The following is a 24805-nucleotide window of genomic DNA, read 5'->3' as shown; positions in this document are numbered from 1 at the left end:
CCTATTTTGCTGTCTAGCTATCATTACCAGTCTATTTACAGAAAAGAAAAAGGTATGACCACATCCATTTCTCACATTTTCCTTCTTACAACACAACACAACGCTATTTTGCAACACAGCTCTCGCCTCCAGCCACGACAGATTGCAGACAAGTGCTCATTAAATGCAAAGATTTTCTGTTTACTGCTTGCTAGGGGAAAACCGAGAGGCTGCACAGTGGACCGCAATGTCGTCCAGAAGTATTCATACCCTTTTTTTTTTGTGTGTGTGTGAACGCCACAAACCTTAACGTACTTTATTGGGATTATTTTGTGATAGACCAACAAAAAGTAGCACATATTAGTGAAGGGGAAGGAAAATTACCCTTTTTTTTTACATGTCCTGTCTGGCAGAGTAGCATTAAGGATTGCTGTCTTAACAGATTTTACTAGTGGAGCCTTACTGCTTTCGCTATGGTGCTCTGCTTGATTCATATATGCATAAGGCTTTATTAGATTTTATTCCGGGACTATTTCATGCTCAAGGGACACAAAAAACGGAAAGGCAGAAGAAGAAGAAAAAAAAAAAGAAGAGAAAAGATGAGACGAAATGTTAAAAGGGAGAAAAGGTGAAGAAATAGAAGAGCGGAAAAGGAGAGAACAATATAACATCCTCTAGTCTGCTAGTCTGCTTCTACGCCTGCAAAGAGAGATATACAAAGAGAAGCAAAACAAACCAGTGAAGTAACACAGCGACAACCAACCAACGCCTTGATACCATCACTGAAAAATACTATGTATTTAATATGAGATGTATAAAGTGAAAGTTAAGCTATAATATGAGTTTTCTGTATAAAAGTAAATCAGCAAGCACCTGGATCCAAGCACCTGTAGGTGTTTGTGAGAGTGCACTTGTGTTTATAAAGTTTATCCATAAGAAAAATTATCAGTAGTGGTTGTGAGGAGCCAAAGACCGGCCTCCCAGGGCACCAAGGCAGACGCCAGGGAAACCAGAACCCCAGACGCCTGAAAGGAACCCCCAGAGCAAAGGAGCCCAAGAGAGACAAACACAGGGTAAGCTGCCTCCCCCGCAGAGAGGAGCCCCAGGAGCTGTGAAGAGTAAAATGCTGGAGCGAAGCTTCACCTTCAGGCTTAGACCTAAACATGTTTGTGTTAGAATGGCCTAGTCAAAGTCAAAGCTAAATCAAATTGAGAATCTCTGCAAAGATCTGAAAGTTGATGTTCAAGGAAGCTATCGAGTCTGACTAAACTTGAGATATTTTGCAAAATAGAAAGGTGCATATCAAGCAGTTTTTTTTTTTTTTTTACAAAGTATTAAGTCAGAGGAGGCTAAACGCAAATGCATGCATCACTCTTCAGTTTATTTGAAAAGAAATAAATACAATGTGATCCGTCTGCCCGCTGCACAGAACAACTGGTTGTGGGTTTTCGTGTGAACTTTGCCTCTCCCTGGACGAGGAAGCAATGGATGGAGCGAGACCACCCACACCCCGACACACAGGAGCAACCCTCCGCTGCCCCGAGAACCCGGAGCGAAACTGCAACGAAAAAGACAATAATCCAAAAAGTCCTGACACGGATTTCAGGCTCCCTCTGCAGACCTGGAAAAGAGCTGAACCGACAGCGGCGCTCCTGGTTCTGTAACAGCGAATGCTTTTTTTTTTCCAAACCCGGGCCCCTGGTTCTGAGTCAGGCTTGTCCCCTGAGCTTCACGTCCACAGACAGGATGACTAAACGTTACGACTCAGATCGGAGGGATGTGGCTCTGAGCTTATTCTCAGGATGTTAGAGAGGTTGTTTAAGGGAAGGCTTTGCTACTGCAAAACTTTCACACAACTTTGCCTCGAAAGATTAAAAAAAAAGAAGAAAAAAAAAAAAGAAAACAGATGATCTAATTTGCTGCCATAAAACAAAAGCTGGGCTGCGAATGTTTAGTGAAATTGTACAAAAAGCTACATAAAACCGCAAAGAAGCCAAATACTGTGCATATTTTTATTCCCATGGGAACGTTTTCCCCCCCATTCTCATCGTCTTTCTGTTAAAAAATTAATGAAGTGAAGCTGCTTCCTGGTTTTCTCCTGAAAGCTCAGGCAGAGGAGAGGGCGCCCCCATATGACCGATCAGTGAGGGCGTCCTGTCCTGCTGCATGTAGAGACACACTAAAAACACAACGCTGTATTATATCCGCCGAACAAAACCTTCAAAAGTGTAAGAATGCCCTGAACCAAAAAGAGAGGGCCCCATGTTACGTGCCAGATGCATCATAATGATTTTTTTGTTTTTTTTTTGCATGCATCCTGTCAATATCAGCTCATCCCCACGGATGAGTATTCTCTCCGTGTTGTGACCTTTGTCTCGCGGCGGTTCATCGGTGACTGGTGGCCTCCTACGCCCAACCATGCATGGGAAAGCCTAGCAACAGAGGGTCAGACCCTGTCAATCAAAGCCCGTAGCTCAGGAGTGGACTTGACATATGCAGATGGAGCTCTCTGATACCGAACCTAAACAGTCAGGCCTTTTAAAACCCGGCATGAAAATGTACGGCTTCTACCACGACATGCGGGATAACAGATCATTAAATCGCTGGTTATACCGCGGCTCTGAACAATCTAAACATCCATATGAATATCCAGCTTTTTGAGGCGTAAACGATAAGAAGTGATACATCTTGGTCTTCTGTACAATTCTAATGAAAAACGAATCTATTAGTGGCAAAAACGTGTTATAAAGAAAATGTTCAAGGTGTAAAACATGGCTGCAAAAGTGTGCGCCAAACTTAAATGGATGCTTTAAAGAATCATCTATGGATTCATTTGCAGCATTAAGTTTTCGTGAGTTCATCCTTGCCACCGATATAAGCGAATCTGAATAACTAAAGTAAAAGTAAAATGTCCTTGTAAGAGTTTTTTTACATTAGCATGCTTTGGTTAAAAATCAGAACGTTTATAAAAAAAGGATCGAAAAGATCTCACTGCTCTCACAGCAGGCGAAAAAGTAAAACAAAAACACAAAAAACGTTGCACAGCATTATGCAAATGCGTTGCACAACAAAGACAGTACCTTGTGACTGGAGAAAATAATGAGATTTCTGATAAAAGACAAGAAGGAAACTGTTGAAACAAGCTGCAGAGAGACCAAGAGCAGCACCGACGGAGCTGCAGGACATATTCGTATTTACGGAAAATGGAGAATGGCGCAAGACAGAAGCTTTTTCTTTCCGACAAAAACAGCCAAGCTTTCCTAAAAGCCTTGTGGAAGAATCTGTTACGCTCTGATGAAGCCAAAGTTCAACTCGCACAGTTTAAAATGCATGCTTGGCATAAAAAAAAATAAAAAAAGAGCTTAGCATTTCCAAAAGAACACCAAACTAACTTTAAAACATAGCGGTGGTAGCATCGTGCTCTGGGGTTTGGATCTTCATCAAAAGCGAATGAGTTTGTGAAAACCTCAAAGTGCCCGCCAGGTTTGGCTGAGAAACATTCAGGCGTCTCCCGTAAAGCTTCAAATGAAGAGAGATTTCACCCAAGAGCCCGAACATAATCCAAATCTACCAACGAATGGATTCAGCAGAAGAAAACTGAAGTTTTTGCAACCAATAGATTTGTTTTTTAGCCAAATTGTACTGAGTAAATGTTGCATAAAAAAGGCCACTTTATGCATTCATTCTGTAAAGCATAATTACAGACATTTTACAAGCAAATTCTGATTTTTGAAAGCAAATAATGTCCATCAGTTAAATCTCTTCTAACGAGTCCATTACAGAGGGGAGTGTAAAGCTGAAGAAGAGGCGAAGCAAGCTAACTTGTTTTCTGTGCTTCTTATTGAGCGTTTGGGGACTGGAAGCCAGACATCAAGCAAAGAGCTTAGACCAAGCTCCTGTTATCACATTAGAACAGGAGATGAGACGCAACTGGGAACTGGATGCTGATGATCAACGGTGGTCTGGCCCCTTGCACAAAGCAGCATGTGATTCCTGCGGGCCTCTCAGAAACGGAGGAATTTAGCCAGGAATGCTCACTAATGCAATCATCCTAATGAGAAACCAATTAATTTGCAAAGCAAAAAGTGCCGGTTTTGGGAAGGACAAGATTTATTGGACGAGTGTCCGTCCTTGAGCCTGGACTGTGCCGATTTTTGTGCAGCTACTAAACCTTTTTTTTTTTTAAAAGCACAATTGTGTCGAGTGGGAAGATAACAAAAAGAAGGGGGAAAAAAAACCCGCTAAATCTAATTTTACACAAAGGTTCCGACTACAATCTGATCATGTGGGCTAATTTTGTCAGCTCCCAGCACAAAGAGTGACCAGTGGTCTCCTGGCTGAACTATGCCATGACCTCTGACCCTGTAAACCCCCCCATGAGATGCAAGTAAGATCTCCCTGTGGAGCCTAATGAGATATCCTTGCACATTGAAAATAATTTGCTTCCATTTAGTTCTTTTGTAAAAATAAAAAACAGGAAGATATCCCACTTTTTGCCGCATATTAACACTAAACCCCCGTCAACCAGTGAGCTCAAGCGTCAATCTTTTAAACGTCGAGAACCTTTTTCTAAATGTATCCCAGACAGTTTAGGAGCATTTCTCCTTCGTACAGCAGGTTTGGCATGTTTAAGGCTCATAGCAACTGTTGTTGTTTTGATACGGCAGTAAGTCGTAAAAGGAAGTCACTCCATTCAGGCGAGCTAAAGTGGTTCCAGCGCTGCTTTGTTCTCCCGTCCTGCACAGACCTTCGAAACCCCTGAGCAGAGGTTTAGGAAGCAAGAGGGCTACTCAATACCAAATCCTTTATTGTGCCATCTTTTGTGCGCCGTCACAGAACAGATGAATAGGACTGAGACTTCCCGCAGGCTAAGCTTACCTTCTTTATACGCTGCCAGCGTTATCTATATTACCCGCGAGAGACAAACCAGAGAGGTTTACTGCTTAGTGTTTGGTAAAAGTTCTCATCCTGCCTGAACCTTTTCACATTTTAAATAACGCAAAATAGGAAAAGGGGCGCTGTGCGTTGGTGTTCAGCTCCCCTGAGTCGATGCTTTGTAGAACCTCCGTCTGCTGTGGTTACAGCGGCGGGCCGTTTGAAGAACGTCTGCATCAGCTTTGCACATCTTTCCCCCCGCTTCTTCTTTGCAGAATACGTCAAGCTCCATCAGATTGGACACTCTTGTCACAGATTCTCAATTAGATTCAGGTCTGGACTTTGACTAGGCCTAGCCTCGTGAGACCACCCTGATCTCGCGAGCTTTCAATGTTTCACTCGCAGATCAGTCTGGATTAACCTGACAACAGCCAGCTGCATGTATCGCTCCGCCTAGCTCCACTCACATACATCTGGGACACGGCTCATTGAAAATGATTTCCCCAACCAAATTTTTGGTCTGGCCAATCAGGACGCAGGGCGGGTGTTTCATGGATGTGACGTAGTGGAGAAGCCACCGTGAGATTCCAACAACAATGGCGGCTCGCATCGAGGAAGCAAGCGTTGATGCTGCTATTTCTTCCGTGTTGTCCAATCTATCTGATATTGTTTCATTAAAAGAACATCAGAGAACGGCTCTGAAGGCTTTTGTTGGTGGAAACCATGTTTTCGCCCTTCTCCCGACCGGATTTGGCAAGTTTTGTTTTCCGGGGCGCGTACGCGGACGCGCCCCGGAGCGGTTAGCGGTTAGCGCGAACCATATTGGGAGGCTTTTAGTCCTCAACGCGGTCGGCGCGGGATCGACTCCGACCCGCGGCGCTTTGCCGCCTGTCTTCCCCCTCTTCCTGTCAGCTCACTGTCAATAAAAGGTGTGCCACTACAGTGTTTCCCGCAGGAATTTGCTTATGCGAGGCGGACCGACTCGCGGGGGGGGGATGACTTTTTCTCCGCGGACCGGCTCGCGGAGCGGGGGGGGTGGACGACACGTTTTCCGCGGCCGCCTCGCCAAGATAGCGCTGCGGGAAACCCTGCACTAGAGCCGCAAACACATAAAAAAAAAAAAAAGGTTTTTTTTTCCGGCGTCGGTCTCATCAGCGTCACGGTTTAGCTTCGGTGTGAGTGGTTGAAATAGCACGTCGATAAAGATGACAGACAAGTGGCTTATCCAATCATATGCAAGGAGTTTTGATAAGGCCCAGCCTTCAGTAAAGGCAATGCCTATGAAGAGATCCCAGATGTATGTGAGTGGAGCTAGGCGGAGCGAGACATACAGCTGGCTGTTGTCAGGTTAAGTCTGGATACTTTCCGTTAAAGAAAATTTGGAGCCGTTCACCAAACGAACGTCCAATCAGCGTTGGCTTTGAGGCGGGTTGAGGTGTGACGCAACGAGAAGCGCGACAGTTCAGTCTAAAGAACATGGCGGCTTCAGCCGATGAAACTAGCGTTAGCGTGGCTATCGAGCAAGTTTTATCGGAATTACAGAGTATTTCTTCACTGAAGGAAGAGCAAAACACTGCTCTGGAGGCTTTTCTCAGAGGAAAAGATGTTTTTGCTCTTCTCCCGACTGGTTTCGGCAAGAGGTTGTGGTTGCGTTTTCGTCGTTGCTGTCATATGCTTTGTTGATCTGATTGGTTTATTTGGCCCGTCTATCACCAACATAGGCCAATCAGCTAACCAGTATTTTCGCCCCTTCCCAAAATTACTTCAACGGAAGATTTCCAGATGGATATGCGGAGCAAATCCATCTGACAGAGTCAGGTTAGACTAGGCCATCCTAGCACATGAATATGCTTTGACTCTTTCGGTTGTAGCTCTGACTCCATGTTGCCCTAAAAGTTGCTCCGTCCATCTTCCCATCAACACCAACCCGCATCAACGGTCCTGCTGAAGAAAAGCCACCATGTTTCACAGTCGGGCTGGTGTGTTCAAGGTGATATGCAGTGTTCCATTTCCATGTGGGCTAAAACGTAGTTTTTGGTTTTAATCTGACCACCTTCTTCCATATGCTGGCTGAGTCCAACTTTATCTGGTACCTGCTGTCCATCCATAAAGGCCAAGAATGAAGTATAACTTAATATTTACCAATTTTCCTACCTTAGGTGTGGATCTGTGCTGCTTCTTTAGAATCTCAATGGGCCATTTGGCTGCTTCTCTAGTAAGCGCCCTCCTCAGTTTAGCTGGATGTCTGTGACTGACTGGTTTTTAAGCGTGCCAGACTCAGTTTCACAGATGAGGGATTTGACCAGGCCAGAGACATCAGCTCTTGTTTTATAACCAAGCTCCGCTTTAAACGTCTCCAAAAACGTTCTCCCTGACCTGTTTGATTGCGCTCCTTGGTCTTTATTTGTTCACAGAGGTCCTGAAAACACGCCACCGAGGCCTTCGCAGAACAGCTGGATTTACACCCAGATGAAATGACACACGGAGAAACCTGGTGATAAACTAGAGACGGCTGGTTACACTGGACTTTATTTCAGCTCAGCGTAACGGGGGCGCTGTATACAGACATTTTCGTCGTTTTACACGATGCGTCGTTTGCTTCCACTTCACGGTTACGCAAGTTTCTGTCGATCCATCACATGAAATGCCGATAAAATACATTGAAGTTTGTTAACGTAACGTTAAAAAAGAAAGCCTTTGAACGGCTTGAAAGAACCAGACTCTTCTTACTGCCGTCTTCGAGCAAACACGTCCTGACTTCAACTTTTCTGGCTGCTATTTTGCCTCCCCCCCCCACCGTGTTCAGAGTCCTGGTCTATGTCACTCTCAGTTCCCAGAACATTCTCCACCTTCCCTTATCTCTCCCCCAGGGCCCGGCTCTCCATCCTCCTGCCTTGGCTGCGCCGAGCTGGGCACTGGGTGCGAGATCTGGGAGCAGCTTCACCCGCTCCCCACCTCGCTGCCCTTTGCCACCGCTATCGCGCGCTATAAGAACCAGACCTTCTCGGACTGCACTTAGCTCAGAGGCTAACACTAACCAGCCGCAGATGTTTACACTGGGAGGGAAGGGGCTGGGGATGCAGTCTCACTCAATAAAACTTGCATCTCTCCCACTCTGCCTTTGTGTCTCTCTTTTTCTGACTCTCTCTCTTTCTCTTTCTCTCTCTTTGCAATCTGCAGAGAACCCAGGGGAGCTCCTTAGAAGTGTAGGCTTGACAGACCTGCTTTTTGGCTTTATTTGCCTCATTCCCAGCCCTCTCTCTGTGCAATGAGTCACCTGGGTTTCCCCTTATAAAAAAAAAAAAAAAAAAAAAACTGTTCTTTCCAATTTCTTAAACCGGCCACACACACACTACACACAAAACTTGTGGGTTGATTATTCCTAATCTAAATGATACTGACAACAGCGGAAGGAAGCGTTCCCGCCGAGTGCAAACATCTTTTCATTCATTTAAAGGTTCGCACACCTGAGTCCTTTTTTTTTTATTACTTGATGACACAACAAAACAAAACACAAAAAAAAAAAAAAAAAAAAAAAAGGAGAGACACAACCCAGGAGTGGAATTTCAGCAGCAAGAACAGACAGGAATATCTCCAGGTAACACTCGGCAAACAAAGCGCAGGCAGACACATTAGTGGATAGAAATAACACGCTGCCAAGCGTTGCGCCCTATTTGGAAATATACGGTGCGTTCTCCGCATTTTTCTCATGTCACAAACTTTTATGTGCTTCATTTTGAATCTTATGTGCCGGAGAATCCCATATTAGTAAGGCAGAAGGCAGATGAGACATTTCTGAACTAATGGAAATTTTACATCGGTGCCACATTTACTCTTACGGCCATAAATAAAAACACACGACAGGCGACAAGTCGGATTTATGCCTGTATGTAAGGACAGCGAGAGGAACGAACACACGATCCCCACAGTGAGACACGGCGGTGGTAGAATCATGCGGAGGTGAAAAGGAAGCTGGTCAGAGCTGCTAGGTAGGGAAGGAGCTAAATCCTGGCATGAAAACCTGCTGAAGGGGACGGAGGTTCACCTTCCAGGCGGACAAGGACCCTGAACATGCTGGCAGGGATGGTTTAGATGGAAGAACATCCATGAATATGAAGATTAATGAAAGCCTTCAGTGTCTAGATCTGGCAGGGACAATGCCCCAAAAAAACTTGCAGCTGCAACAAGTGAAAGTAGCGACTCCACCAAAAGCACCTTTCGCTTTTTTTTAAAACATGACAATTCTGCGTATAGCAAAAAGACGAAAGACCGGTTCCCTTCTCTGCTTTTAGTTTTGACTTTTTGCTCCGCGAACCTGGAAAGCATCGCCACGAACGCTTCTAACTGCAAATTCTCGAGGATGCATGATGTGTGGTCCAACGTGAGCTCATCCACGGAGCGGCGACACTGCGCAGCGCATAAACCTCTGACATTAAACTGCTCTGCGATACCTCAAGCGGCGTCGCTTCTTAAAAACACACACACACACACACCTCTCTGTCTCAGACGACAACGGCGGGCGGCTGGAGAGAGCCAGCGGTGAATAACGCTAATAGAAGGCAGATCTGTCCTGCCAAGACAAGCGAGCACATCGGCGGATCGTGTTTTTCAGCCTGCAGGCCCCTTTTCGGGAGGTCTGAGAAGGGGCAGGTCACTATATAGTCTAAGCCCTTTTAAGAAGGAGCATACCAGAACCTCCTGCAGCTCCACAGAGAGAGCAGCTTTAAAAACACTTCAGGAGACAGAATCATAAACCAACAGAACAGCCTTCTTAACGAGGCAAAGAATCCATCAACGTTACGCAGAAACCCTTTGATAATTATTCCTCTTTGTACAAAATAACTGCTAAGTTAACAAATTTAACTTATTTTGTGCTTGCTTTGCGAAACGGAGGCCATGTACTGAGCTTCAGCTGCTTTTGTTTGGACCGAGTCCTTCTAACATACTTGTCGGTGGTTAGCTGGTTAAGCGTGGTGGAGGCTGCGCGCAATTTTCTCAGGCCGACTAACACAACAGTATCATTATTGTGCCAAGTGGGACGGAACATTCCTCGAACCTTCGGGGTTTTAACTCTCCCACAACCAAGCCAGCGGGGGGTGGCGGTGGGTTTACCCCGTCTGCAGGCATGCATGCATGCATATGAAACAAATAAAAGAGAGCGAGTCCAATATCTGGTCGACCGGGCACACGGGGCGTTACGGAGGATGTGAGAGATCAGCGCAGATGTCTCGAAGCCCTCGTCCGAGCCTCGCAGTAAATGAAACGTCAACAAGACGAGACGAGCAGCGGCTTTTCCCTGCACTTAACACGGACATGTGATGTGCATTATTCCTGAGAGAGAAACAGACTGAGGATGAACTGCGTGGCTTTTTTTTTTTTTTTTTTTTTTTCTCAGATAGAGCGAGTTTCCTCTGTGCTGGATGTTTGAGCCCATTAGAGAAAAGGCTCACAGGGCAATCAGTGAAGAAATGCGAAGGGAGACCAGACACGCCACAGTGAGGACGGGTGAAAAATGTGTCTGTACCCCCCTCTAGTGGACAACTAATCCATCTAACAAGAAGAAATAAAAGCTGTATGCTTAGGAAAACTAAAATAAATCAAGAACAAACTGATCTGCTTATGAAAGTCAGTGCCGGCCCAAGCCTCTTGGGGGCCCTAAGCAGAATTTAATTTGGAGCCCCCCCTCCCACCATGCAGAATCACCTATGCTAGAAGATGATTGATACAAATGTCACGCTATAATGTTATAGGGAATGTTATAATAATAATCAAGTTGTTTTATAATTTTTTTCATATTGAAACAAAAGACATCCCATTCAAAACATACAGAACAAAAGAGTAGGACTGGGAAGTTGTTAACCAGCAACAAATCCTGTCTGGACAGGATGTATTATATTACTTATAACAGGCTCAATCCTTGCTGCTAGTACTTTGGTCAATATCCTATAATCACATCCGAGTAGAGGCACTGGACGAAATGATTCACATTTAAGTGGATATTTATTTTTCTTAAAATCATAGCCTGTGACTGTAGTGAATATTATAAACGAATACAGTGAGGTTATGTATCAATATAAAATAAATTAATAAACGATACAAAAAAATACTTCAATCTTTTTTTTAAACTTCTGAATACAAACTGTCACAAAACATATTAAATACAGTTCTTTCATCATCATTCATTCATTTATAACACTTGTTTGAGTTATTGAATTGTTAATTGTAAAAAAAATAAAAAATAAATGGGGGGCCCAACACGACCGCTTAGTTCGCTTTAGCCTCAGGCCGGCCCTGATGAAAGTATTCATATTAATTTAGCCATTTCACACAATCACCTTTCAACTTTTTTTGTTTTATCAGGTAAAATGCATTTAAATCGTATGAATTATTTGTAGGTCTGTTTGTCTGTTTTAATATAACTTGTGGATTGCGATAAAGAGGTTTTTGTGCCTTCGTTGACGGGAGTGGCTGAAAACAACCGCTTGCTGCCGGCGGGATTTTTTTCTCTGCTCACATTTGATGCTGGTCTTTAACACACAAGAGGTTTGATGTATCGCGGGGATGTAGGTTTTTGGATTTCATTTGAACAACACAAGAACCCAAGTTCGTCTTATGTAAGCAGGATATGTTTTGTTATTGGGTTTTAGTTTTCACGGTGATCCAGTGGATTTATGATGATGGAGGATACGCTGAAATAAAGAAATCCCCCGTCGAGGCAACCCGTAACTTTGTTAGAGATGCAGTGGCCTCCCACAGATGTCAGACTAGGGATGGATAACTTCAATGATGGAAGGGGCCACAATTTTTGGCGATAATACCAGAGGGCCACACACTTAACTAATTATAACAAAATTGCTGTTTTAAATGTTTGCCTACATGTATATGAAGGTTAAACCAACATACGGGGAAGTAACTTACATATTCCATGCCCAAATGCATGTATAACAGTTGTACTGTCGTTTCATAAATACAAACATAAAGTAACTGCATCAGTCATATAACTGATGCACCCTTCCTACTTTTGGCACCTTCTACTGACTATTGAGCTGATGTGAAAAGTGAATTTCTCCAAAGTGAGATCAATAAAGACTATCTTATCTTATAAACAAAAATAATAATTTTGTGTCATTTCTTTTCTTTTTTTTTTTAGCAAAGGGCTCTCAAATTCAAATTAAAACCCAAAAAAAGTCCCTGTCTATCTCAAGGATGACAGAAAGCTGCAGACACGCAGAAAAACATTTATTCCAACAACTAATTTTGTTTAAGGATTTTAACATTTTCCCTGTATATCCACTCTACCTGACCTGTCAGCAGGAGGCCTATTGGTTCTGTTTTAATGACACACTCAGTGTAGCAGATAGACCCGACTCGAAATAGTGAAATTCTTAAGTGACAGGAAAATGTCACGTGGCTTTATGTGGTTTTTAAACAGAAAAATCTAAGTGAAACTTCAATTTGTATTCAGCCTCCTTTACTCAAATATGCCAAAAACCAACCGGAGCCAACCCAAATAGTAAAATGAGTCCCCCTGTGTGTAGTTCAGCCTCGGCATGAATCTAGCCGCTCTGTTTCTGGCCTCAGACGTTTGTCAGAAAACATCGGCGACAAACAGCAAGCCTACCAAGGCACGACCTCCCAGGTACATCAACAAGGTGATCCCACATAAAACTGACTCAGAGGGGCCGATTATTTGTTTCTGCTTTTCAAAAAGTTGAAAACTACGAATCTTTGTGTCCCAAAAATAAAGACGAATGTTGAAGTTTGTGGTTGTAACGGGACAAAAAGTGGAAAAGTTCAAGGACTCTGGAAACTTTCTCATGGCTCTATTTAGATACGGCAAATGCTAAAAAAAACAAACGGTTACTTTATCCAGGCACAGGACTTTCGCCAAACGGTTTCTTTGGTTTATAAAGACCTCTGTGAGTCATGCAGCTTTCTGAAAGTCATGTTTTGAGTTCAATGTCCCAGAGCTAGAGAAAAAAACATTTTTACATGATATAACTGGATGCATATTACATCCTTTTAAACAACAACAGAAAGCTCATGATCACAAGACGGGGTTTAAAAAATAAATAAACATTTGAGTTGGATCTCTAGACATTTTATTTATTTCATTTTTTCTTAAATCTGTTCATATCCAACAAAGTAAACAATAACGATGTTTAACTATAACGGGTTGTCAGTTATTAAATGATATGCATGAAGACCATTTTGGAACAAAACAAGATTTTTATTTCTGAATTTATTCATTATCTTGAAAATGTTCCAAGCAACGTTACCTCAAGTTGCGAAAAGGAGAGGTTTGTTTTGCATATTAGTGTAAACATAAACTGCGTTAAACGTGGCAGCCATGCTCCCTAACATCACATTGATTCGTTGGTAGAGGGGTCAGGAGTTTGTTTGTGTTTCGCTCCACGTACCTTAATGACAAACTTGAAAGGAGACATTGCTTCACACCGCCTGAAAAGAAGCACAGAGCTTGAATTATGCCTAAAGTATTGGCCAAAGGTTTTACATGTATCGCTTCAGTAGACTTCTTTAATAAAAACATAAATCATAACTCAATTTTCCCACAATTCTCTTTAAAATACAGCTCATTGTACATTTTCTTTTCTTTGTATTAAAAAAAAAGAAGAACTCTCCAGGGCCAATTTTACACAGTAGACTACCTTAAAGACAGTTGTCTCTAACCTGGACCTCATTTAAGAAGGTCAAAACATGGACTGAGGTTAATCCGCAATCTGCATAACTTTCACCTTGTGAAAACACAAAAAGGGCATTTTTATGCCATTTTTGCAAGCAACCCACCTTAGACGGGGTCCAACCTGAAATTTTTTCTATGAAATATGGACTGAATTATTATAGAAGTCCTTTAACGGTGTTTCTCAGGTCCTCGGACCTTCAGTGCTTCCTGTTTCATGGTACGTCTCTGCCTCAGCACACCTGACTCAAATGATAGCATTACCTCCTGCATCCCATCAAATGCTGCAGAAGCCTGTTGGTCACCTGTTTGCTGCAGGGAAACACATAAAAGATGCCCCCGAGGACCAGGGTTAAGAACTTCTGCTTTAAAAGAGTTTGTATTTAGTGTAAAATCTAGTCCCGTGTTTTTCAGACAGCAGCAAATCTAATGTGGTTTAAACAGTCAGTAGATATATAATAGAATGCAAAGAGCTTTCTTTAAAAGTTTTACAAGAAGGAAATCGTGTGTCTAGGTTATGGAGGTAACAAATCCAAGAGGGCTCATCCAGACAATCCCTCTGGGTTGATCTGAGGGATCTTTACGTCTCACTGGGACTCTTCCCAGTGAGACGTGCCCAGGAAGCGTCCAAAGCAGACGACCCGGGCTGAATCTTTTCAAACCGATCCTAGTCACCGATCCAGTCTGTAGTGTTCATGGACGGGACTTCAAGGTATAATCGTGCTTTGGGAATCTCAGGGTCCCATCTTTACCTCTTCCAGCTTATGTTGGGTTGTTTTCGTGCTTGAAACGGAAACTTTAGGCTGGACCCGAGCAGTTTATAGAGGTGTGAAGGGACTAAGCTCCTCTAAGGCTGAGGTCATGTTCCCAGCAGAAAAAAAGCAGGGAATGCTCTACTAGGTTTGGAATCTCTCCCTGAAACGGAACAGTTCTAGTACCTTGATATCTTCTTCATAAGTGATGATAAGAGGTAGCACAAGATGAATAGACTGACAGGGGCTTTAACTGCAGAAATATATCCGCTGCTGTCGAAGTTAAGAAAGAGTTGAGCTACAAGGTAATGTTATTGATTTATCGGTGCATCTATGTTCTGACTCTCAGCTATGGTGATGGGACATGGATCACAATAGAAAAAACAAACAAAAAAAAACAAGAACCTAGAGGCTAAAAATATAGTTTCCTCTGCTGAGTGGCTGGGTTCAACCCAGTGAGAAGCTCGAATGTGAAGCCCCAAGTGGAGGCGTGGGTCCTCTGAATACAAAGGAGTCCATAGGACATCTAGAGAATAAAGGTTTTTAAAAAATTATACAACATTGGCTGCAAGATATTAGAATTTCCTCCAATGGCAAGAATATTGGTGAACGTTGTGACGACGATATCAGGTGTGATTTATGACCATTTTCTTCTTTCCACTCTTCATATCACTCTGTGACCTTTAACATTTTAAGTCATGCCATCTGTCTGTCTGTGAGACTCTGTCCAACAGCCTAAATATTTTAAAAGAATGTCAGCTTTTCCCTTTCTGGGGTTGCCACAGGAAGCCATCTGTCTTCATCTAACCCTGTCTTCTGCATCTTCTACTCTCACAACTGCTACCTTTATGTCATTTTTCACTCCATCCATAAATCTCCACCTTGGTCTTCCTCTAGGCGTCCCTGCCTGGCAGTTTCAGCCTCAGCATCCTTCTGCCGATTCATTCATGCATTAATTAATTTATTTGAATTACGTCAATGCACATTCATCAACATGTCAGCTTAAAGCATCAATGTAAATATGCCAGAATTGGCACAACAGCTAATTTCCATCCGCTGCCGTCACTGTCTCTCCTCTGGACATGTCCAAAACATCTCAGCCTGGCCTCTCTTGCTCCAAACACCCAACATATGAGCTGCCCCTCTGACGTACATCATCTCGAGCCTATACGTTCTTGTCACTTCCACTGTTAGTGGTCAAACTTTGGGTTTAAATTTAGAACTTGGACTAAATTAGTCCAGATTTGCATTGGATATCACAATCTCCTTTGTTTCTGTCTTGCCATATTACAGAAAAATAAAATAAACAATATACTGTTTATATAATTATATATCTATATATATCTATAAGCTGTTAGCGCTATAACTGAAGTCAAATCCTGTGATTGTTTACAAAGTCATGGCCAATTAAACTGGTTCAGGTTCACTATAAGCACGGAATAGCCCTTTTCAGAGCAGATCCTAAACATGCTAGGGTTCAATCCCCCAGTACAGAACAGCAGCTGCTGTTTTCCTCCGGCCTGTCGCAGCATTTCTGTTCCAAAAGGACCACTGCTGACAAGATTAAAGTAACAATGAATTTAAATGTAAAAAAATATTAGAGTTTAATGAGCTGGCATCTTACAATTTTAAACTCCGACATCGAATGTCACAAACGACGAAACACTTGGCATTAATATTATGCAAGGCTACATCACCAGTTACTTTATGACACGACAATAAGACACTTTTAAAATACATAAGTAAGACAAAATATCGTTACATTGCAAGATACATTCAGAAAATTGCCTACCGCCAACCGTTTTGAACGAGATCTGCGAGGCCACGAGAGATGACGTCAGTTTATTTAGTTGTCCAACAACTGCCGTGGGTGTGTGGAAATTACTTTACTGGGATATACATTTTAAAAAAAAAGAGGCAATCCTAAATCACAAATAAGGCGCATAATGGATTTTCTCACTGTATTATAAAACAGTGAGGATGAACAAAGCAGTATAAAGGAATCACTGTCATATGCGACAGGCGCTTGCTTAGGACCGTGAAATCAGTACGGCAGCGCAGCCGCCATATTGTGGGTGGCAAATTCGCTTTGTAAGTCTGCTTGAAAAGTTTTTTTTTTTTTCAATTAAAAAGACATAGTTTTACATTTAATAATTCATAATTATGTTTTTTTTAAATAAGAGAATAAGGTTATTTTAGAACTAGCTGTGGTCTTTCACTGAGACACAATGAGCAGCAACCACCTCAAAATATCAAATGACATAACAAATTTGTAACGTTCCCACATGCAACTAAGCTTAATTTGCCAAGTCACATAAATAATAACAATACAATTTGTTTCATATTCTGGTGCATCTGATAACATATGAAGGTCTTGCCCTAATTATATGACATTAATAGTCATAAATCAAGCTCAACACATTCTTTACAACTTTGTGTTCATGTAACACATATCACTTAAATGATTAAAAATAAACCCGAAAAGCAATAAGTACAAACAAAATTGTTAAAAGCATATGGTAGGAAGGTAAAAAGTTATAAAAGATATTTGAATATTACATAAAAAATGTCTGCCCTTTATTAACAAGAATGGACAGTAATGTTATATACAAAACAAGGGAATAATAAAACAAACACAATCGTAAAAAATACAATAGAAATAAAAACAGTAAATATATATCTCTAAAACGTATAATGTGTGTAAATGATGGATAATTTTCATAAGGAAATAAACGACCCCAAAGAAAATGTGTGAATAAAAGCTCAATTGTATTTATTTGTATAGTATTTTCTATCTAATGTGAAACAGAAGTTTGAACGAAAGTCCGCTTGCCTCCGATTTAAACCTGTTTGCTGTTGCTGATAACTGAGAATTTACACAGGCGCTAAACAGAAGAATACCTTTTATTGCGCCTTTCAAACTGCCACTCACAATACGGCGATGACGTTTACGTATAATCCCGACGCGCATGCGGCGTCCGTGGCACAAGATGTTGTACCCGCTACCATGGAAACGAGGGGTGTTCGTACGGTGCCTGTCGTTCTTTTCAACGTTTTCTGTCGTTCTTTTAAAATCGAAACGTGATTGATTTTAGCAGTTAATAAACTTTTGAAGCACTGCTGTATTTTTTTTCAAGCAAGTTTTCATAAACATTTTGATTATTTTTTTTTTTACTTATTTTTTTGCTAATGTTTAAGTTAGGCGGTGTTTTAGAATCACCAAGTGACAGTCCTAGCAATATGAAACCCATACTTTGGAAGCAAGAAATCCTGCTTATATTTTTTTTTTTAGTGGTATAAATTGAGCAAACATATTCTATTTATGCAGGCTTCTGTGCCTACTGCTACTCGGATAAAGATGAACTCGTCGCAGACCACGTCTCGCCTGGTGAAGAAATCGCCCTCTGTGTGCACGGATCTGCCTCTGAGCAGCTTGGACGTCCGTGACAAGCTCCGCCTGATGAAGGAGCTCCTCGGATCTTGTTACGGTCCGACGGCCCGGCTAAAGCAGGTCCACAACAACATCGGAGGCTCCGTGGTGACCACCTCCACCTCCTCCGTTCTCCTCCAAGCCATTACCTCCTCTCGGCCCGTCATCGGTCTGATAAAAAGCTCCGTCCTGAACCACGTGTCCCGCTTCGGTGACTGCGGCTTGTTCGCCGCCGTCCTCTGCCTGTCTCTCGTCGAGGAAGCGGCGCGGCGCGGCGTCGGGAACAGCGCGGCGATCCGAGCGAACGACCGCCTCCTGGCTCTCTGCACCGGCTACCTGCAGCGAGAGGACTGCGGCTGCAGAGTCGAGCTGGACTTCTGCAGCAGCCGGAGCCTGATCGCGTTAGCTCGCACCGTCGTCTCCAGCAAGCCGACGTGTGTGCTGGCGGAGCCCGAATCGGCGCACATCGGCCGGCTGGCGGTGCGCGCCTTCCTCCTGACCGTTCCCTGCGACGCGCCGGACCCAGTCAGGCTCGGCAGGACGGTCACCGTCCCCGTGGAGGGCCGCCCGGTGCTGGAGTCCGCCGTGTTCCCGGGCTTACTCCTGGACGCGCCGGAGCACCTGTGCGGCTTGGCCGGTGTTCGCGGCCCCGTGCGGGCGGTTCTGTTCAGCGCGTCTCTGGCCGGGGATCTCGGTGAGCTCGGAGATGGCAGGATCGAAGTGCACGCAGGCGTGGACACCGACGCGCAGATCCTGGATCGGCTGCTGGAGCTGGGAAGGCAGGCGCTTGAGGACGGGGTGAAATTGTTCGTGTGCCAGAAGGTCATCCACCCAGTGTTGCAGCACTACTTGAGATGCGGCGGTTTAATAGTCATAGAGAGGGTTGGAGTCAGCCTCATGGAGCCACTTATCCAGCTGACTGGTGAGACTTCATTGTAGGCGAACATACAGACAATATCTAGATTACACAACCTGAATAGATGCGAGTTAACACGATGTTGCTTAAAATTATAATAATGGTGAAGAGGTGGGAAATAAAACGTAGTCTGGAACGCACTGATTCTCAGGTGTTCCCACAACTGGATTTTGGTCCAGACTTTGACTAGGCCATTCTGACAAGTGCTGGTGAAGGTTCTCAGTCATCCAGGTCATTCCAAAAAAGTTAAAAAACAAAACAACTGGACCTTTTTTTTTTGCCCGAAATTAGAAGATGTCCACCCCCACATACAGAAAGCTTTTCTTAATTCAAAATGTCTGGAGTAGTGTGGAGTTACAAGCTTCATAGCACTGCCCAACATGTAGGGCTGGGCGATATGGATTAAAAAATAAATCTCCGATTTTATCATACCAAATGTGATTAATCGATTTTTTTCCCCCTCCTTTTTGTTTCATAAAAAGAAATTAAAGAAATTATTTTAAAACCTTGCTTTTTACGTCTAGCATTTCGTCAGGGAGTTGACCTGAATTCAAATTGCAACTAAAAACAAGCTGTGAAACATGCTTGTAAAACAAGATGGCAGCCGTGCCAATATAAACAATGAAAATATAACAAAACATTTGCTGCCAGTGGTATTACACATTGAGCTAAGAACAGGTTTCACTGCACTTATGAACTTCAAACTAAGTTAAAAAAAAAAGTAAATAAATAAATGAAGTACCTCGTATTATGGTAAAAAAAAGTTTCTGCTTAACAATATTTTGACAATAATTTTGCCTAAACATATATTCAGCATCACATGCTGTTCTCTTCATGGAAACCCAATGAGTGTATTGGCAAAATAAAATCCAGATTTTCCAAAAATGAAATCTTAAAGAATTGTAAATTCGAATTAATCGATTAAATCGATTTATCGCCCAGCCCTACCAACATGTTCTCTAAGCTATATTACAAGCAGTACTATAAAGCTTGGAACTCCACACTACTCCAGGCATTTTGAATTGACAAAAAAAAAAAAAAACTTTCTGGATAAGAAGCGAAACGTCTTCAAACTTCGAGGGGAAAAAAAAGTCCAGTTGTTTTGTTTTTAACTTTTTAGGAATTCTGACAAGTGATGTAACTCATGCTGTTGTTGCTCCAGCTGTATATTTTAGGTGCCGCCATTATTCTGCTGGAACCTCGGGACAATGACAACCTGCCCAAAAAAAGCTGCTCGGCTTGACCAGAGCTCCTTCTCCCACCGCCTTCTACACGGCTTGAAACAAACGTTATTTCTTTATCACTCTTCCATAAAGGCCAGATTTGTGGACAACCCAACTGATACATTTTCCTGTCCACAGATCCCCACTCTCCGACTGTGTTAACTCAGCTTTACACCATTCCCAGCTCCTGCTTTTGTTTTCCAAGAGGCAAATGGAAAACAATAAGACGGCTGCTTCCTGAGTGCACAAAGGAGCTTTATCGCAGATCCTTCCTCCCAGCAGACTCAAGTGTTTACATCCCTGCTGTTTTTTGCACACTTTTTCCACTTCTTATAGTCTTAAGTTTTTTTATCCATATACATACACGCTTTGCACATTTCTTTGTTTAAATCGCCTTACTCAGTGGCACAGTGTAATCTCTCAAAAATGCTACATTTAATGACTACAATATTTTTTCTGATGTTGTAAATTTGCTCTTTAGCTGCAGGTACACCTGAATTTCCCCCACTGTGGGGCAGCAAAGGATCTCTCTGTTCTAGTCTGTTCCACCAACTTTGTTAGCACTTTGTAGTTTGTGACAGTAAACTGACCAAAAGCGTAAAACTTTAAGCCATCCGGACTCTTTCGAGGGAGACGACGTGAGCACATGTACGCTGTTTCCCTCTGCCTTATTTCTATTTTGTATTTTTATCTTTATTTTATTATCTACTTCTTTTTGATCCACTGTATAAACCGGGACACACTGTATATACCTGATGCACCTTGTCCTACTTTGGAACCTTCTTCTTCTGTTTACTGAGCCGATGTGACATGTGAATTTCTCCAATGTGAGATCAATATCATCTTCCATCACTGCGCGCAGCTTGCAGTTTAAGTACTTTTTTTTTTCCCATCTCATTGACTTTTTTTTTTAAATTTATAACAAACAGGGGCTCAGCCTGTGGCAACGCTGCATGCCGCAATCCCATCCGCCGCCTACGGGGAGGTCCACGATGTCAGTATTCGGCATTTCGGATCCAAGACGATGCTGCATTTACACCCTGCTGGCGAAACGGCCGTCTGCTCCATGGTCCTCTGCCACAGGAATGAAACCATGTTGAATGAACTGAAGGTGAGATAACATAGCCAGCAGAGCCGCACTGTCGCTTTTAATGGTTGAATAAAGGCCCATTCATACCTCACGTAAAAGACGGATACGGATACATGTGGAGTGTTTCATATCTTCTAATCGTCGATTTCGTCCGTATTTTGACACGAAAATTGGGAGCTTACGATTACGGTTGAAACGGATCAATACGGAGCAATACTACCGGAAACAGTGGGGGCGCTATTGAGTTTGTAGTACAAAATGTCAACAAAATCACGAAGAAGGTTATAATTCTGGGCTTTAAACAATGGCGGGATTCGAGGAACGACTTGCGGAGATTGTCCGCAACTACCAACACACATATGATGTGTCGTGTCCAGGGCACAGGGACAAACAAAAAGTTTACTTACGGAGCAAATACAACAAAATCACGTCTTGGACCGTCGCCATGTTTGATCAGTGACGAATCATTGTCGCCCAACACTGCCACCTAGAGGAAATATGGGTTATTGCGCACCTCAACGGACGGAGGTATGAAGGAGTCAACGGATGGAACGTACGGACAGAAATACGGACGTGTAGGCCAAACGTAGGGTATGAATGGGCCTAGACTGATGAAGGAAGAGATTATGTCAAATGCATGGAGAGTTTCTTGAGGGAGGTGCAATCTTTCTTTCTTTATTATTATTATTTTTAAACGCTGCAGCTGGTGTGCCAGAAAGCCGAGCACGTGTTGAGGCTCACCCTCAGGGAGCCGTGGGCTTTACTCGGAGGCGGCTGCACCGAAACGCTCCTAGCCGCGTACGTCAGACACAAGGTCAGAACCGCTTCCGTTTTATTTTCTATTACCTTCACGTCAGCCTCGCCTCACATTGACCGCGCCAGCACTTTGGTGTCGCAGAGCAAGAACGACGCACCGGAGGCCACGTCTGCTTTGGGCTGCTCGCAGACGGAGTACCTCCTCGCGGCCGAGGCCTTCTGCCGCTCTCTGGAGTCGGTGGCCGCGTGTCTGGAGCACGATGGCGGGGCCTCTGTCATCGACCTGACCCACGCACACCACTGGACTCTCCCTCCAGACGTCACAGAGCAACACCTGGAGGGCGGCACGGCGGCGACGCTCTGCGGCTGTGGGGCGCTGGAAAGCTGCCGGAAGAAAAAGTGGAGCTACCTAAACTCTGAATGCGCAGACTTCTCCCCGGCGCCCTTGTCGACAGCTTCTCCGCTGCGGCAGCCGGCGGTACTCGACTCCTTCTCGGCTAAAGTCAACGCGTTAAGAGTCGCCGTGGAGACCGCTAATCTTGTGCTGGATGTGCGATATGTCATTCAGGATGTGAACTAACAAGGCATTCCTCATCAAGAGTGAGAGAACAAACACTCTTTTGTATGATTGATTTTTTTTAAAAAAGGCATTATTCTTCTTTTCATTATTTAATTGTTTTATGCAAAGAGTAAATGCTGTTTTTGCTGTTGTTCTTCTTTGTGCATTGGGGATGTAGTTCTTCACCAGGGACAGGCAAGGTGAGATGCTCCTGGAAGAAAAGCTGCTACAGAAGGAAAGTGTGCGCCTGAATCTGAAGGCTGTTTACAGACACTCTGCACTGAATAAGACTGACCTTGAGCTGTTTTACAAAGATAAATGGGGAAAGTAAATTAAGTCTTTAGCTGTGCAAAGCTGGTAGAGACAAATCCATTCACACCTGGACCTGTTAATGCAGCAAAAGGGGGTTCTGAAAAGTGTTATCATGATGACCCTTAATTCAAAAACAAGGAAAATTTTACTGATTCTTTGGCCTTTAGATTCATTTAAATCAGGGTTTCAATGGGTCTATTGTCAATGCATTACGACAAAGGATAAAAACTGCTCTTTTTGAAGTTTGTTACATTTTCAACGGTTATGAAAGATCACAAACAATAATCTTTAGAGTTGATCCAATCCAGATTTAACATGTCAAAGAGTTACATACTTTAGGTTAGAGCTAATCCAAGTTAAAAGATGCCAAAAAAGTCATAAAAAAAGCTAAATCAGAAGCAGACTACAACGTCACAGAAAGATTTGTGGGACCTAAAGGTAATATGTCTAATAAAACTGCGGTCCAAGCATTCATAAAGTAAATGTGTCAAAGTGAAAGGCCCGGAGCTTTCTAAAAGTTCGAGTAAAAAAGCTAGAATTTGAGTTTTGAAAACCTTCATCCATCCATTCATTGTCTTCCGCTTATCTGAGATCGGGTCATGGGGGCAACAGGTCCAGCAGGAGAGACACCCAGACATCCCCCTACCCAGTGACATCCTCCAGCTCATTCTGGGGGATCCCAGGGCGTTCCCAGGCCAGGCGGGAAATGTAACCCCTCTGGCAAGTTCTGGGTCCCAAAACGCCCAGAGCATCCTGATCAGAGGCCCAAACCACCTCAACTGGCTCCTTTTGATGCAGAGAAGCAGCGGCTCTACCTTGAGCTCCCTGAATAACAGACCTCCTCACCTAGTCTCTAATGCTAATATACACTGTGTGATTATTAGCAATCTTTTCAGACTATTTAAACATGCATTTAAAGCTTTTTTTTTTCCCAGGATGAAGTGTAAAAAAAAAATATCCTGACACATGTCGGTTTGCTGGAGACAGTACAAGCTAAAGCGATTGAGGTCTGACTGCTGCAGAAGTTATAACCTGACCCTAGCCAGATGTATTTCGCTCCACCTAGCTCCACTCATACATCTGGGACACCGCCATAGGAATTGCATTTATTGAAGGCTGGGCCTTATCAAAAATCCTTGCATATGATTGGATAAGCCACTTGTCTGTCATCTTTATCGACGTGCTATTTCAACCACTCACACCGAAGCCAACCCGTGACGCTGTGAGAGCGACGCAGGAAAAACATCAAATTCTTACTATTATTTATTTTCATTTATTATTGTTATATTTGTTCAAACCCCTGGCGATTGTTCATTGAAAGTTGTGCTTATTTCCTTTTGTATATGATAAAGAATATTCTAATAAAGATTATTTAAAAAAATAAAACTTGCCAAATATGGTCGGGAGAAGGGCGAAAACATGGTTTCCACCAACAAAAGCCTTCAGAGCCGGAAGAAATAGCAGCATCAATGTTAACACTTGCTTCCTCGATGCGAGCCGCCATTGTTTTTTTTTCACGGTTGCTTCTCCACTACGTCACATCTATGAAACTCCAGCCCTGCGTCCTGATTGGCTAGACAATAAAAATGGTTGAAGAAATCACTCTCTATGGGAGAGGTCCCAGATGGATGTAAGTGAAGCTAGGCGGAGCGAAATCAATCTGGCTCGTCAGGTTACAGAAGTTCAGCTTTAAAATAAAATATACAATATAAATATAGGGCTGCACAGTGACAGATTTATTAGCACTGTTGCCTTAAACCAGGGGTGTCCAAACTTTTTGGCATGTGGGCCAAAATTCTGAGGTCAAAAGAACTCAAGGGCCAAAAAAAATTATATCGATAGAAAATAACCCAAAAATGATGTTGTGATTCTTTTACCCGCTTTACAAAATATGACGATTTCAATTAAACTAATTATTCTAATTTTCTGAAGGAAAAGGATCCAAAGTTAAAAAAGGGTTTTGCACATTTTCTTTATGTTAGAACCTCAATAGACTTGACTGAAAATAAAAATTTAATGAATTATTTTTGGTCTCACAATATGGCAACAGGTTTTTGGCCGGTAATTATTTTAAAACAATTGTTTTATTTAGCTAATTTTAATAAATTATTTGATGGGAAAAAAAAAAAAAAAAACGCTTTAAATGCACAAAAATGTGCATCTAAGTTAAAGTCCTCAGACAGATGTGGTCGTATTTTCTATGAAATTAAAT

At 42.9% G+C, this 24805-nt stretch overlaps 2 protein-coding genes across 2 annotated transcripts in view; one reads left to right on the top strand and one right to left on the bottom strand.

Moving 5' to 3' along the window:
- LOC105934739 (SLX4 interacting protein) overlaps positions 1 to 16215 on the bottom strand; it is a 58873-nt gene extending 42658 nt beyond the window's left edge. The window contains exons 1-2 of the mRNA XM_021322726.2: positions 16100 to 16215; positions 13275 to 13314 (exon numbers count right to left, since the gene is read on the bottom strand). Of these exons, the coding sequence (XP_021178401.2) occupies positions 13275 to 13301 (27 nt within the window). The 5' untranslated portion in view covers positions 13302 to 13314; positions 16100 to 16215. The remainder of the gene's footprint in view (positions 1 to 13274; positions 13315 to 16099) is intronic.
- A 1028-nt stretch (positions 16216 to 17243) lies between these two features.
- Positions 17244 to 22358, top strand: mkks (McKusick-Kaufman syndrome). The gene is made up of 4 exons (XM_012874864.3): positions 17244 to 18659; positions 20806 to 20987; positions 21670 to 21780; positions 21865 to 22358. The coding sequence occupies exons 1-4, from the start codon at positions 17630 to 17632 to the stop codon at positions 22300 to 22302; spliced, it is 1761 nt and encodes a 586-aa protein (XP_012730318.2). The 5' UTR covers positions 17244 to 17629; the 3' UTR covers positions 22303 to 22358.
- The last annotated feature ends 2447 nt before the right edge of the window (positions 22359 to 24805 follow it).

Source organism: Fundulus heteroclitus, chromosome 22 (assembly GCF_011125445.2).
Source record: "Fundulus heteroclitus isolate FHET01 chromosome 22, MU-UCD_Fhet_4.1, whole genome shotgun sequence".
Lineage (NCBI taxonomy): Eukaryota > Metazoa > Chordata > Actinopteri > Cyprinodontiformes > Fundulidae > Fundulus > Fundulus heteroclitus.
This window is presented reverse-complemented; position numbering and strand designations above follow the sequence as displayed.

What these genes read in the sequence shown, in the direction of transcription:
- mkks (XM_012874864.3), top strand. Translation starts at nt 17,630, where the DNA reads ATGCAGGCTTCTGTGCCTACTGCTACTCGGATAAAGATGAACTCGTCG. An exon ending in GCCACTTATCCAGCTGACTG is followed by an intron (nt 18,660 to 20,805) that starts GTGAGACTTCAT and finishes TATAACAAACAG; the next exon opens with GGGCTCAGCCTGTGGCAACG. An exon ending in CCATGTTGAATGAACTGAAG is followed by an intron (nt 20,988 to 21,669) that starts GTGAGATAACAT and finishes TAAACGCTGCAG; the next exon opens with CTGGTGTGCCAGAAAGCCGA.